At 49.2% G+C, this 15296-nt stretch overlaps 1 protein-coding gene across 2 annotated transcripts; it reads left to right on the forward strand.

Annotated features, from left to right (window-relative positions):
* The first annotated feature begins 1603 nt into the window (after window positions 1-1603).
* On the forward strand, window positions 1604-12565 carry Sh2d2a (SH2 domain containing 2A). Of its 2 annotated transcripts, none has more exons than XM_060378562.1 (7): window positions 1604-1734; window positions 2280-2434; window positions 2998-3179; window positions 4279-4368; window positions 4491-4659; window positions 6875-7024; window positions 7221-8310. In XM_060378562.1, exons 1-7 carry the CDS (start codon window positions 1701-1703, stop codon window positions 7551-7553), a joined length of 1113 nt encoding a protein of 370 aa, XP_060234545.1. In that variant the 5' UTR covers window positions 1604-1700; the 3' UTR covers window positions 7554-8310. The 2 variants fall into 2 exon arrangements, with proteins under 2 accessions (XP_060234545.1, XP_060234546.1); XM_060378563.1 differs by lacking the exon at window positions 7221-8310 and adding an exon at window positions 12353-12565 and having other exon boundaries at window positions 1648-1734.
* Window positions 12566-15296: the final 2731 nt, after the last annotated feature.

Consider the following 15296-nt stretch of genomic DNA (forward strand, 5'->3'; position numbering starts at 1 on the left):
CACCATGCCCAGCTGTGCAGAAACCTTTATTTCTGTGTTGTGTCATGTTTAATTCCGGGACTCGCCCTGTAGCCTTAGCCCTCTGTCCGGGCTCTTGCTGACCCGTCTTGCAGGGCATTCTTTACGTTCTCTTCTAGAATTCCACGTTTAAATTAAGGTCTTGCGCCCACTCGGAATTGACTTTTGTTCGAAAGGAAAGCTGTGAATCTGATTTTCTTATTTTGCATGTGGATATCTAATTTTGCCTTCACCATTTGGTGAATAGTATTCTTTTCATTGCATGCTTTTGTCTCCTTTGTCAGAAATTAAGGAACCATGGCTTTGTTGATTTGTTTCCATGATCTCTGTTTTGTTTCATTGACCTAATCTTCTGCTTTTATGCCAGCACTAATGTCTTTATCACTATAGCGATGTCTGATGTTCGCTATTGTGATTTTCTAGCTGTGGTCTTGATTGTTTGTTTTCCAAGACAAGGTTTCTCTATATAGCCCTGGCTGTCCTACAATTTGTTCTATAGACCAGTCTGGCCTCAACCTCAAACATCTGCCTGCCTCTGCTTCAAAAGTACTGAGACTGGTGCTATCAGTGTGCACCACCACCATCCAGCTGTCTTCCCCATTTCTAAGTAATGTTAAGTACCAGTCATGGATCATAGAATCTGGTTTCCTGGGTAGACACCAAAAGATGCAGAGGCCTGTGTAAAGTAGGGTCTTTCGAAAGTAGGGTCTTTTATAAGACAGCTTCCCAGGATAGCACTCACTGCCTGCCTGGAAGTACACATTCTAAGCACGAAGCTATAGAATAGCTCCGATTCAACCACAGCTGCTAATCCTACCACTTTTACCAGTGGCCTGTTCAGTTAGAGAATCCTCTAAGGTTGCTTAGTGTTGTCCTAATTCAACTCCATTATCTGCTCAAAGATGGACATAAGAATCTCTTCTCTAACTCAGTGTCCTATGGATCTCATATGGCTAAAAAAGTTCCTCCAGCAGCTGGAATAACAGTTCCATAGGCAAAAGTTCCTACTATACAAACGAGCATGTGTTGCTGAGCTGGGAGTCTCGGCACACACATGAAAACTGGACACATGTCTGTGACCCCAGTGCTGGTTTAAGGTAAGACAGGTGAATCCCAGGAGGTTAACTAAACAGCCAGTCTAGCTGAAATTATGAGTTCAAGGCCCAATGAAAGAGCCTGTCTCATAAAGTAAGATGGAGAATGGGAAGTGAGGAAGGCACTTGCCTCAAACTTTAGTTCCCATACACAAACACAGGCAAGTGGCCCTGCAGCATAATGCAACTACTGCACAAGCACAGGCACATAAATATATACACCAAAGTTCTGCCAGAGGTCTAACCCACATCCTTCCTGTTGCTGCTCTCCCCTCTCTCCTCATGTATCTCCTCAAAGCACAATTCTGAGTCTGAATTTCTGAGAAGCAGTATAAAGCTCTCAGAGAGAGGCCAAAGGTCATATAGCAAGAACTCCTCCCACCTAACCGGGTAGCCCACCACTACTACCCTAGCTGCCTGGCTTCCAAGGCCAGGACTTTCATCTTACTGCACTTTCCATGACGTCAGTCCTTTTCACGACAAGGCAGTGGGTAAAGTGATATTTCCTGTCCCTGGGGGAAGGAGTGAGAGGAGAGATGAGCTGCTGCCCAGCGTGTACCTCTTTTGAGAGCACACACACCTGCTTCTATGGAGTTCTGTTTGGCTCAGACATGCCCCCAAGGTATGTATGAAGTCCAAGACTGTCCTATCCCTACTGCCTTCCTGGGCCTGAGCTCCCACTTCACCATTAAGCAATTGACTAAACCAGACCTGCCATAGTGCCCTCAGCTCCTGCTCCATCTCTGGGCTCCCTAGGGCAGGGGACAGGAACCTGAGAGAATTTTTAGAGGACTGGAACAAGAGGATGAAAGAAGATGGCAGGTGGAAAAGCCTAGACCAAGAGAAGACCTGCCCTGAAGGGATCTACCTTTCTACAGGGCTTCCAGCCATCAGAAGTACAGCCTAGCCCTCAGGGTTCCTGCTGTACTGACAGGAACCCTCGGTTGCTATCAGTCCCTCTGGAACACCCTGGTTCCTTATTCCTATCCCTGAGATACCCGCCCACTACCCACCCACTACGTTTGTACTACTCCTCTTATCATCACTGTTCCTGTTGGGAAAAGCCCCTTTGGAGATGTTTAAGAGACGCTCTGAGACTGGGGTGTAGGAAGAAGGGAGAGGCAAGCCCTCTCGAACAAACTCCAGCAACCTCTTTTATGCCAACAGGGAATCATGAAGCCCCTTCTCCACCCATCGGCACCTTCCAGTCCATGAACTTGATACGGAGGAGATGCCAGGACTTGGGTTGCGGGAACGAGCCTAGCATGCAGGCTGTGAAGGAACAGGAGGTTCAGCTAAAACCCAAGGACGCCCACACCATGGTGAGTAGAAACATGGAGGGGTACCGTCACCTCATCCACTCCCATTCTCTCAAGGATGAGGGCATGCACATGGACACAGGAATAAATGGCTGGCTGAGGACAGGAAGGAGGAAGTGGGGGTGCCTCCTTCCCCTGTATAGCTACCTACTTACCCTCAGTTTCTCTGGCCCTGGAAAGTTCAAGCCCAGTCAACAGGTGGCCAGGACATAGTGCACTGGCCCCCAAATGCAACTGTCTGCAAGCTGTGCCAGCACCTCCATTTGCCCAAAGCATTCCAGATCTTATTTAAGTCCCTTTCCTTCCCCGCCAACAGCTCAGTTTCCTCACCAGAGAGGAAGCCATCCTCCCCTGACCTGGGGTTGCTTCCTAAACCATCTCCTGCCCTCTTAGGCTAGTATGGAAGATACAGAAGGAATTTAAACCTTGGGAGGGGAGGGGCTTTCTGGGCAATCTCACCCTAAAATAAATTTGGGGGCTGGTATGAGGATAAAAAGGAAGCAGATTGGGTCAAGAGAAGTCCTCTAACTATGGTTCCTTCTGTCCCTGACTTCTCTTTCACCCAGGCATCTGCCTCAGCCCCATCTACTGCCTGGGTCCTAGCAAACGCTGACAATGAGGAAGAGGTACCTGGGAAAGGTGACCTGTCGTTGCAAGCTGAGACCAGAGCATGGGTCCAGAACACCCAGGCCCACTGGCTCTTGCTCAGGACTGCCCCTGTTTGGTTCCATGGCTTCATCACCAGAAGGTGAGTCACAGAAGAGGAAACCCCCAAAAGGTACAGGGACTGTGGGTCCTGAGTCAGTCCGGAAATCATGACAGCTGAGGCTCTCATTTCCCAGGCCTTTCACTGAGAAGCTCTTGCTCAGCCCTGTCTCTGCAGCTCAGTTTCTTTCTCCCTAGGCTCCCTTATCCTACTAGCTCCAGCCCTCCAGTCTGTCAGTATCACCCCACTCCCCCTCCCTAAATGGTGTGATTGCCAGTGATCAGATCAGTGGCCTGAGAGGGAAAGCCAGGCAGAAATGGCTGGGGGTGATGGAGACCTCAGGCTGCTGGTGAGTCCCATGAGAAACAGACTTCTATGGAGGCAGACTTCATTTAATTGGGGTTGGGGGATCGTCAAAGGCTATTTAAGCCTTTGGGAAGTGGGCAGAGACTTTGGGGTGAGTGTACATCATTGGCCAGGGCTAAGGTGCCATGAATGCTTTATTTGCATGAAGAGGAATTCTAAGTGCTCGCTGGACATGACCTTATTAGAACAGGGGAAGTTTAACCTGGAACCTGGCAGCCAGGCTAGGTGACCACCTCAAGGGTGGCAGAAGTGGGGCACCAAAAGGCTGCCTGTGCTGGAACATGCAGGCCCGGGGCAGGGGAGGGAGTGGTCCTCATTCTGTTCATCTTGAGACCAGATTTCCGGCCTGGACCCTACTCCTGCTCCAGACCAGCTTCTTCTGCTTCCATGGTACCCAGGCCTCACACTGGTCTACATATTCTCAGCCACTATCCCCTCCATCTCTATTACCTCTCTCCAGCCCTCTCCTCTTTCTTCCCACCCTTGCAGACCCTCCGTTTGTCAACCCTGCTTCTCACTCATTATCTCCTCAGCCCAGCTTTTGACTTCGAAATTCTAGTCCTGTAACTACCATGTCTGTTGCTGTTGCTGCTCCCCCTCCAGACTACCCTGGAGGATGAAGCCCAGGGCCTTTTGAGAAGGACCCGTCAGCCTCATCTCCACCTAGTCCTGGAATGCTTGCTTGGGGCAGAGGTGAGAGATCCCTTACCAGAGGAGACAGAAATGAGGTAGTAAGTATCAGAACCGACCCCATACTTCTCTATTACTCGTACAGGGAAGCTGAGATGCTACTGCAGCCCCAGCCTCGAGGATGCTATCTGGTGCGCTTCAGCGAGAGCGCTGTGGCCTTCGTGCTGTCCTACAGGTGAGGATGCTAAGCAAGGGGTAGGCCCTTGCTCTGACTGGCTCTCCAAGGAAGGCTCAGGGCTTTTCCCTTAGGTTGGTGGGAGAAGAAAAGGCTAGTCTGACTCAAAATGTCCCTTCTAGGAGCCGGACCTGCTGCCGTCACTTCCTCCTTGCTCAGCTAGGGGATGGGCGCCATGTGGTGCTGGGTGAAGACAGTGCCCATGCGCAGCTTCAGGACCTGCTTCAACACTACACGGAGTATCCCCTCGGCCCATACCAGGAGATGCTTACCCAACCCCTTGCCCGCCGGGTGAGCCCTTACCCAAAACCCATAACTGAGGCCATTGTCATTGTAGCCACCACCCTCAGCATCCACACCAGGTCTAGGCTATTGGCATTGACTTTCTCCTCCCAACCTATGACTGGCCACACTTGCCCACCCCCACCTCTCCTAGAAAGGCGTCCTTTCACAACCAGACCAGCCACAGACAACACGGTAAAGAGAGGCAGTCAAGTTAAATTAAGTGAAGTTTACTGAGTCTCCAGAGCAGGGGTGGCAGAGTAAAACCCTGTAAATAGACCTATGGTCAAGACAGGTGGACATCTGGCTCATAAACCTTACTACAGTAGTAACGACGGATGATCCAATGATGGGATCAAGTGTGGTGGCTGTGGAGGAAGCCAGGGAAGTAAGGTTTACTACTTAGCTTGACAGAAGTTGTCAGAGAGCCTCCACATTCAAAAAGTGCAGATGCTTCAACCACTGTGTGTTGAGAGAGAGAGGTTAAGCACAGAGGAAATAAACAGTGACAAAAAATATCTTGGCCTTCATGAGACTTCCATTCTAGGACAAGACAGACACCATAAATGATATAGAGAACAAACTGATAGCAGAAAGGGTGAGTGCTAGGAAGAATGCCAACTAGCAGAGAGTAATGAGGTGGGCATTGTCTCACATAGGGACAGCAGAGAAGAGGGGGGGCATTTGAACAAAGGCCTGAATGAAGTAAAATAGGAAGACTTGCAGACAGCTGGAGGAAAAGCATTTGGGGTGAAAGCAACAGAGGGACAAAGGTCCAGGAGTGGGAAGATGTTTGATGTGTTTGAAGAATAATGAGCAGTGAAGAGGCCATGGATGGATCAAGATGATTGACGGTTGGAGAGATAGAAAATGAGGTCAGAAGGGTGAGGTAAGGGGACCCTGTGGTTCTTACAAGGGTCTGAGGTTTTATTCCAAGTAAGATTTTATTACACTGGAAAGGCAGAAGCAAAAGCCTGACCTGACAGGTTCATGAGGACCAGACAAGGCCACTGAAGATGGAGATGCTACAGTGTTTCAGAAGGTGATTGAGCTGGCTAGCACAGGGGTGCTAAAGTTCTGGCTGTTTAGAAGGTGGAGCTGATGGGGTCTTTGCAGAACTAGATGAGAAATGGGGAAGATGTTTAGAAGAAGGCTGGAAAGAGCATTCTGAGCCAGGTGTGGAAATATTTGTAGTTTGAGATGTCAAGTAGAAAGCTGGGAGCTGGAGGGGCTTGTCTAGCTCCAGGCCTTGGGTTCAACCCCTAGATCCACAGAAAAAAAGGGGAAAAGGTAATTGGAATCCACAATAGATCTAGTCTGGGACAAAGGTCAGAATGGGAACTAGGCTCAGCACAGCCAAGCTTGAAGGTCTGTATCCTTCTAGAGCAGGAAGCTCCGGCATGTGGCAAAAAGGCTGTAAAATGGTGTGAGAATGGGAGGGTTCAGTGGGGGAGGGAGGGTCGTGTGCTTGAATGATGGTGCTAGCTGTGTGTGGACTTGTAGATGTGAGGCACTAGCAGTGGACAGAGCAGAGCTCCTGTTGAGTTTGATGTAAGAGGAAGGTGAGGTATTGAGGCTGACTTTCCTGCTATTTGAGCAGCAGGTGAATGCGCATACTGCTCTCTGAAGGAAAGGTGGTGAAGTACAGGGTGGACACAAGGAGAAAGATTTCTCATTTGGATCTAGGAGGCCTTGAGTGGATTGTAGGAGCCTGAGAAAGTCCAGAAGAGGGGGTACAGGGAGCCCTTCATGAGGCTAGCATTAATGCTGAGCTAAAAAACATAACTTCCACAGGGTAGTTGCGAGGGAGACTCATCTCTCCTGAGGTACTGTCTGCCCCTAGCATGCAGCTTCTATCTTCATGTATTAGGCTTCTTGAACCTGAAGAAATAAGGCCTGGCAGTCTTGGAGGTTTATTCCCATGCCGACTGTTTTGAAGGTAAAGATTCCTAAAGTCTCCCATTTTTGCAACCACAAGCACAAATGAGACTGTCCTTTCCCTGTATTCTAGACAGTTCAGTGCTAGACACACCTGTGACCAGAGTTCATTTCCAACCACAGTCCCCAGGCCCCCTCAATACCTCCATCCCCTCCTCCTTACAGAGGGGTCCACAGCACACTTCTCTCTTCATCTTTTCCCTTTCCCTCAGACCTAATTGCTTTTCTTGGATTACTGTCTCTGCCACTCCACCCTAACCCTTCAGGCCTCCTTCTTTCCCTGCAGACTGCTGAACCTGCTGGACTTTCCCTAAGGGCTGAATCAGAGTCTGGAAGCAAAAGACAGGACCCAGACACCCAGCACTTGCTCATCCTTCAGGGACATGCCCAGGCCCCAGTGCACAAAGAGAAAGTGTGGGCCTCCCAACAAAAGGAGGTACTGTATGGATGAAGTCAGTCCCATGGGGAGGGTATGGGGTATGGAGTGGGGACACAGGACAGAGAGAAAGGCCAAAAAGGAAGGGGCTTCATAGGTAGAGGCTCAGGCTGAGGTAGGCCTGGGATTAGACCCTGTCTCCATGGTTCTCATCCATTCTCTTCCCTGACCTTGCCTTCTCTCCTAAACGTCACAGGCATCCAGACCCAGGCCCCTGATCCCTGCCAAGCCTCAGCTTCCTCTTGAAGTCTATACAAGTCCTGCTTCACGGCCCTGTCAGGTCCTACCCATTAACCCCATCTACCAGGAGCCTGATGAACCCATAGCCTTCTACGCCATGGGACGGGGCAGCCCTGGGGAAGCTCCTAGTAATATCTATGCTGAAGTGGAGGGGCCATCAGAAATGACACACACTGGGCACCCCATCCTCCAGAAGTGCTGGTCTAGGCCTATCTCAGGAGGCCAGGTAAAGGGGGTACAGGAAAATAAAAGCTCAAGAAGGCCAACCGAAAGAGGGAGCCCCTCCTGAGGAGCAGAGCAAGGTGAAGGCCAGTGTGCTGAAGCAGGATGAAGGGAGTAGTTCATGCTGCCAGAAATCTTTGCCCAGCTCCGGGCCCAAGCCTGTCCTCTCTGCTCTTCTGAACATTCACATGGGCTCAGCTTTGTCAAACACAACTGCCCCTGCTTCAGAGAAAATTAAAGGGGACAGGTTTCCCTCAGCCTTCCTCCATTCTGGTCTGCCTCTTGTCTGTCTGTCAGTCCTTCCTCAGACACATGCAGCAATGACCAAGCCCCCAGAGAAGAGAACTTAGGATTCCATGTGTCACTGCCAGTGGGCTCAGGGAGGAGGCCACTGCACTCTGTGTGTTCATCCTTACAGTCTCCCCACATCTCACTATGGTGTTACTATCCAATGAGTCAGACTCCCTTGCCTGTACTGTCTCAGGTCCGTCCTCAGGCTTCCTCCCTGCTGCTACCAAAGATCTCTGCTTGGGCTTCACCTACTAAGCTCACCTGTACACCTGCCAGCTACTGCCTTCTTAATCCTGTGTCCATCCAGACATCTCTAGGGTTCCAAAGCCACTCAAATGTCATTCAGCCAATACCAACCACTCTTACTCTACACACACACACACACACACACACACACACACACACACTATCCTCCTGTGTTCCATATCCTGATTGATTACCTCCCAGCACTCATCTATCCAGCCAGAAATGTAGGTTCCCTAAACACCTTACTCTCTTTACTTCACTCTCTATAGGTCAATAACATCTGCCCTCTCCCCTTATTCTAGTACCTGTCATTTTCTCATCAAGACTTTTCTAAAAACTATGTTTTTTGTATAGTTATTTTTGAGGCAGTTTCATACTGTGTAGCCCTGGTGTCCTAGAAGACACTATGATGTGGACCAGGCTGGCCTAGCACTTACAGAGATCTGCTTGTTTCAGCCTTCCAAAGGATGCTGGGATGTTGGGTATGCATCAATCCACCTGACTCTAATTCTTCCCTCAAGGCAAGGTCTCTTGTAGCCCAGGTTGGCTTACTATGAAGCTGATGAGAACTTCTGATTCTACTGCTTCTACCTTCTGAGTACTGGAATTACAAGTGTGTGCCACCAAGCAGTTCATACAGTGCTAGAGATCAAACTTGAGGTTGTGTGCTGCATGCCAAGCAATCACTTTACCATCTGAGCCAGTGTCTTAACTGCTGTCCTAATTACCAGGCTTGTCACTTCTGATCTGTTCTTCCCTTAGAAAGGCAGGATGGGCTTCTGAAGCAGCTGCCTGGTCCTCTAGGTCTTCCATATCAAGGTGAGGTCCCACTTCCTAAGACCCATCACTTCAAGCACTCCCATCATACTTCTCCAAACTCACCGTCTCTTCTAGTTTACACACATCAGTTTTGCTTACAACAGTTCCTGCAAGCTCACCCTGCTGCTGCTTGGCAACCCTTAACCACATTCTGGACCACTCGCTCTTCTCTATGGAAAGCCTTTCCTGGCCTAACCTCCTGACACACCCTTGCTAGGCCAGCTGGGACCCCTATTATTTCCTCATTATCTCCCCCTTCTCCAGTGAACATGACTCACCAGGGCCATTCCTGGGGGATACTCGGCTATCTGCAAAGCACTGGCCCAATGTTTGCCATGAAACAGGTGCCTCAAGAAAGGAGGGGAAATGGAGGAGAGACAGGGATGGATGGGCATCTAAATCTCCTTTCTGGAGGCCAAAGTGTTAAGTCCAGGTTCCTTCTCCTAGAGACCAAAGAGGCAGAGTGTATGACCCAGGGCTGTCCTTCTGTCTGCAGAGGACAGATCATAGCTGCATTCTGAGAACTCTGTGGCAGATCAGGGCCTTTTCCTTATTCATCAGTGCCCCCCCTTCCCCAGCTCCCTAATCTAGAAAGGCATATCTTTTCTAGACAGGTGCTTCAGAACAGAGAACATGCATGCCTCTCTAGGGCCTTGGCATTAGGTGGTAAGTCTGATCTGGGAGAATAGCTTGGAGAATTTTGTGTCCTGAGATCTTCACACATATCTGGGTCCTTTCTTAGAAAAGGCAGATGCAATAGACTGCAGGTGAACAAAGCTCCTGCATGAATAGCAAGGAGGTGTCATCCCACATGCCAACTCCAATCCATTGGTCTCAGCTGCCCAGAATGTGGCATTGGAAAGGATATTAAGGTCACATCTAAACTCGGCAGAAAAGAGCTGTGACTAATGAGTGATGTCTGCTGTGGGTGCAGGAGGGAAGATGAGCAGCACTTCTGCTCTTATCAATTAAGTCCAATTCCCTCATTATGCAAATAAGGAAATGAAGCCAAAGAAAGGAGAATGTCTGGGCCAAGGTCAAGGATTAAAACCCCTGTTCACTGTTCTCTGTCCAAACTGAATCCTCTCTTCTCCACAAGAGGTGGAAGAGATTTTCTGAGCTAAGAAGCCTGGTTGTTTTCTAGAGTTCTGCACTGGGACCTCTCTGCATCCCAGCTTCCCCTGTCCCTTAACAAGTATGCTTTCCTACACCAAAGCAGAGCAGAGGACAGAGGAAGAAATGTCTGCTCCCTCATAGCAACACATATGGGCTCCCATCTGAGAGTCACTGAGAACCAGTGCAAGGAAGTGTGTGTACTAGCCAGCTTGCCTGGTTTTCCTCCTGAAGAAACTGGACTTTAGGAAGCCTTGGCCCTTCAAGCCTTTCCCATCTGGGCCCTGGTCCAATGATCTCCCTCTGCAGGAATACAAGTTCTCCCAGCTCCCACAGAAATACCCTGTTCTGTCTCCCACTGTGGTTCATAAGGGTCTTGGAGTTCAAAGACATTTAGGCAAAGTTACCAATCTTTTGGCTAGAAATTGAGAAACATTAGGACAAAGACAGACTCCCTTTGCCAGGTACATCTCACTTAGTTGGGGTAGGCTGGAGGGGTAGCCTGGGGCATAGGCGTGGGCACCTATAGAGACATGATTCAGGCCTTGGAAGAAAGCTGCCTTAGGAGTGCATGAGCCCTCAGAGGATGCAGACTCCTGCAAAAGCTCCATGACTCTCCTGGAACTTCCTAACCTGATAGGCTTAAGCCCTTACCTCACCCGGGAGTCCATTCCCTTCCCTGCCCCTTCCCAAGGTGTTTTTTCTCCTATCTCTGTCTAGACTCACTTCAGGACTGGCCTCCTGCCCCAGAGCAAAATTCCACTCTGGAGTTCTGGCCAGGGAGAAATCTGCCCTAGGTCCCACTTTCATCTCACACTGGAGGCTTTCTGAGGATGGGCTTACTGGCTCCAGAGTCCCTGGAGGTGATCTCTGCCACTGCTCTCTCTGTGCAGCTCCCTATCCAGCTGGTACCTGATGCTGCTAAGGCTCATTTAAGGCAACATGTTCTCTTCGGGTCCTGCTTTCTTCCAAGGGGTTTTGCCCCTAGCTGAGGCACAGCGGTCTCACAGGCTCTTCCCTCCACTTAGCTGGGTACTGGCACCACTGAAGCTCCCCCTGGCACCAGCACCAGCTCCGATGATTAGCCACTTGTCTTTTCCACTCTGGTGCTAACCAGCTGGAGAACCATAGGTTCTGCAACAACAGTTAGGGTTCCATGTCTGCCAAAAATGTAGAGACCTCCTATGGGAAGATGGGAGTGGGGAGCACATGGCTTCCCTGGAATCAGAGAGGAGAGGCTGAAAGCACAAGAAAAGATCTCAAAAGAGTCTTGGGCAGTCACTTCAGGGTAGGTTCCAGGCAGGAGATGGAAGCAGGAAGTCAAAGAACTTCCCTAGACTTCCAGAGTACAATGGGCAGGTATGCCTCCATAGGGCATTCTCTTATTGAACAGTGTAGCCTGTGGGCTTAGACCAAAGTAGGTCCCAAAGAGAGGACTCGGGCCTCTCCTGCACGGATATGTCTCACACGAACAGCTTTGACTAGTGTGACTACCAGGGCCAGATCCTGGGTGACACTTAATAGGGAGTATGCGGTCAGTCAGAAAGGGAGGTAAACTGACCTTGTCATCCTAGCCCAGTCTTTTGTTTGTTTTTTGTTTTTGTTTTCTGAGACAGGGCTTCCCCGTGTAGCCTTGGCTGTCCTGGACTCACTTTGTAGACTAGGCTGGCCTTGAACTCAGAGAGGCGCCTGCCTCTGCCCTCCTGAGTGCTGGGATTACCACCTTGTAGCCCAGTCTTGATAACTAAGGGACCCCCACAAGCAGATGGATAAGATCCTTGCCCTGCCTAAACTGGCAGAGGTAGTCCAACCCTGAAGGTGAAAAGTTAGGGTGGGTATAACTCAGAAGTAGAGCACTTTCCTTGTTCCCATAAAACCCTGGGCTTGGTCTGCAGAGCATATAAAAATAAAGTTCAAGATGGTGATCCTCCCTACCCTGCCCCACCTTGCTGAAGTCACTACAAACCTTGGGCCTATGGCTGCAGTGGGGCCTAAGGAGGGGAAGTTGAATCACCTGAAGAGGGAAAGGGAGCAGGCTCCTTTCCTCCCTAGCCAGACACCTCACCGGGAGGCGGGGACCAACTCAGTTTTTCCCAGGCATTCTAGGAATGGGTCTAGGGTGTGATGTCTAGGGTTGTCAACTGGGCAGAATCTAAAGTCACCCAAAAGCTAAGCCTCCAGGCACATCTGTGCTATATCTAGATTAAGCACAGTAGCTAGGGGCAGTATCTAGACTAAGGCTAGCTTCTGAGAATGTCTGTGAAGGACTACTGCTAATATGAGAAGATGCACCTTAATTATGGATGGAACCAATTTTGGGGGCAGGGGATCCTGGACTATTATAAGTGGAGAAAGGAAGCTAAGCAGCACTCTTTCATTGTTGTTTCCTAATCCCAGCACTCAGGGAGTCAGAGGCAGGCAGATCTCTGCGAGTTCAAGGCCAGCCTGCTCCAGGACAAGCAAGTTCCAGGACAGTCAAAGCTACACAGAGAAACCTGTCTCAAAAAACAAAACAAACAAAAGTAATAAAATGCTTCAAGCTCCTATTTATTGACTTCCCTGCCATGACATGCTTAAAGCACGAGCCAAAATAAACTCTTTCTTCCATTTGATGCTTTTGTCAGAATATTTTATCACATCAACAGGAAAAGAAACTAAGACAGAATCCCTTCTGCCCTTCCAGGCACTCTGGCCCAGCCTGCTCTCACATCTGCCAACAGTCAGCTCTCAAATGGAAAACCTTACTAGGTTAAGACACAGTTACCACTGAAGATCAGTTGTCCTCCAGACACAGCCTTTGGCTATAGTGACTGATCATCATGACTGCCATTTCCCTGCTCCCTCAGCAAATGTAGTAGACAATTTCAGTAACATCAATTGTGGCTGTCTCAGGGAGGAGAGATTGGAAAGCAGCAATCCCTCCACAGATGCACTCAAAAAGGGCTGTGGGCTGGTCATCCTTAATTACTCTATATAGTCCTCCCCTGAAAGTGAGCTAAAACCCAAATCCACTTCCCTGAGCCCTATGCTATGTCAGCCAACAGCAAGGAGCTGCACTGGGAGGCTGAAACCCACTCCCAGAAGTTCTCCATCTTTCTACAGTTTGAGTCAGATCTTGAAACACTTCTGTTTTCTCCTCCACTCCTGTCCTGGTCAATGTGACTATACACTTTTAAGGATACTGATGATTTGTTTTGAGGCAGCGTCACTCTGAAACCCAAGCTGGCCTTGAACCTATAAACTACCTGCCTCTGCCTTCCAAGGGCTAAGATACAGGTATACAACACCATACCCGAGGACCCACCTGTGATCAAGGCTCTCTCACCTTCTACCCTTGACTGTTGCTGTTAGGACAGTCTTAGGCAAGTGTCATTCCTACTGCTCCTATTTTTCTAATCCATCATCTGTCTTCTTTCCTGCTAATCAGAACTCCCACGCCTTGAAAGAGTCTCACTCTGTAGTCTTAGGTATCCTGGAATCAGAGATCCACCTGCCTCTGCCTCCAAAAAAGTGCTTGGATTAGTGTGCCATACTCGGCCTACTTTTGCATTCTGAGACAAAAATCTCAAACTCTAGGCCTCAAACTCATTGCAATCCTCCTGCCTCACCTTCCATGTGCAGAAATAATAGGTTTAAACCACCTATTAATGAAATGTCAGAATTTCTCTTGGTGACTAGGAAATTCCAACTACCAAATAAAATGTCATCTTTGGTAGGATTAGAGAGTGGCTTAAAAAAAATGTGGCTGGGAGCTGGTGAGATGGCTCAGTATATAAGAGCACTTGCTTTTGGGGTTTAGTTCCCAGCACCACACATGGTAGATCACAACCACCCTTAACTCCAGTTCCAGGGAATCCTGGAACCCTATTCTGACTTCCCTGGGCACCAGACATGCATGCAGTGCACATACACACATGAATGGAAGAAGGTAAGACACATATGCATATATCTTTTATATTTTAATTTTATGTGTATGGATATTTTGCTGGTATGTATGTCTATAGGTGGTGGGAATCAGACCCAGGTCTTCTGGAAGGGCAACCTCTGAGCCATCTCTCCAGTCTGACAAAAATTTTAAAATACTTTTTCTAGAGTACATGCCTGTAACCCCAGCTCCTAGGAGACAGGATTATGATTTGGTCAGCCTCAGCTATATAGTGAGTTCATGACCAACCTGATTGCTGTAGTGACCATCACAAAACACACACACAAACACACACACACACACACACACACACACACACACACACACACACACAAAGGTAGATGTAGACCCTTGAGAACCAAAGGCGCACCTGCATCCCAGCAGTGTAGAACACTTCCTACTACATCTCAGTGCAGACTCTGAAGAGAAGCTACGGAATGCAGGGTGGTAACAACAGATGGGAAGGGCTGACCTAGAGTACGCTGGGCCCAGAGAGCACCTGGTACAAAGGAGGTGCAGACTTCCAGAGCCCTGCTTAGCCCACTATCACCTAAGACCCCCACCAGGAGGCGGATCTCAGCCCTGGTGCAGAGCCTCAGTGGACAGCTGGGGCTGAGGCTCCCTGCTGAGACTGGCTGGATGTGCAGATCTAAACAACTCAACTACAGTCCCTGTGGGACTCAGGAGCCCTGTCTGGCTCCAAACTGAAGTAGGTCAGATTTCAGATAAGCTGGTAGTTTTCCTGTAAGTGATGAAACCCTACAATGTACTTAATGAGGGAAACAGACTCCTTGACTTACCTCAGCACACAGAACCAAAAAGTGAAATGTCTCAATTTGCTAGACCTAGTCTCCACCAACCCTGTTTCTCTGGCCATAGCCTTGCCTGTCTAGGACAGCCAAGCACTACTGAAGCCCACCCTGTTTCCAATCAGCAGTGGGCTGAGGCATCTGTGCTTCACAGCTCCTTTGCCTGGCACCCACAGGCTCTGGAGTCTTTATCACTTCATTCCTGCACAGCAGGTAGGGCTCTCTTGGATTCCTGGCAGCTGACTCATGGTATGATGTGCCATCTTTGTGACCATCCTTTCTTGAGCCCTCTGTGTTCTCTACTTGGCCAGAAATGCTGCTTTGTGCCCTTCTCCACTTAGCTTGTTAACCCTGCTCTGTGCTCTTCTGTGTGCACAGTATATTGTTCCTGGTGTGCACGCAGTGGCCTGCTACACCTCCTAAGTCTGTATCCATTTCCCTTTGCCAAAAGTCTCCATAGAGAGCTATCTAGCCTCCAACTTCCATGCCTAGCTGCCAAATCAACTCACCATTTGTAGTGGTGGTATAGGGGAGTGAATACAACTTTCTCCAAACCAGTCCATGCCATTGACCTCGGTGTAAGTCAGATTCCCTCTGAGAACAAGTG

This window comes from Meriones unguiculatus, chromosome 2 (assembly GCF_030254825.1).
Source record: "Meriones unguiculatus strain TT.TT164.6M chromosome 2, Bangor_MerUng_6.1, whole genome shotgun sequence".
Taxonomy (NCBI): Eukaryota; Metazoa; Chordata; class Mammalia; order Rodentia; family Muridae; genus Meriones; species Meriones unguiculatus.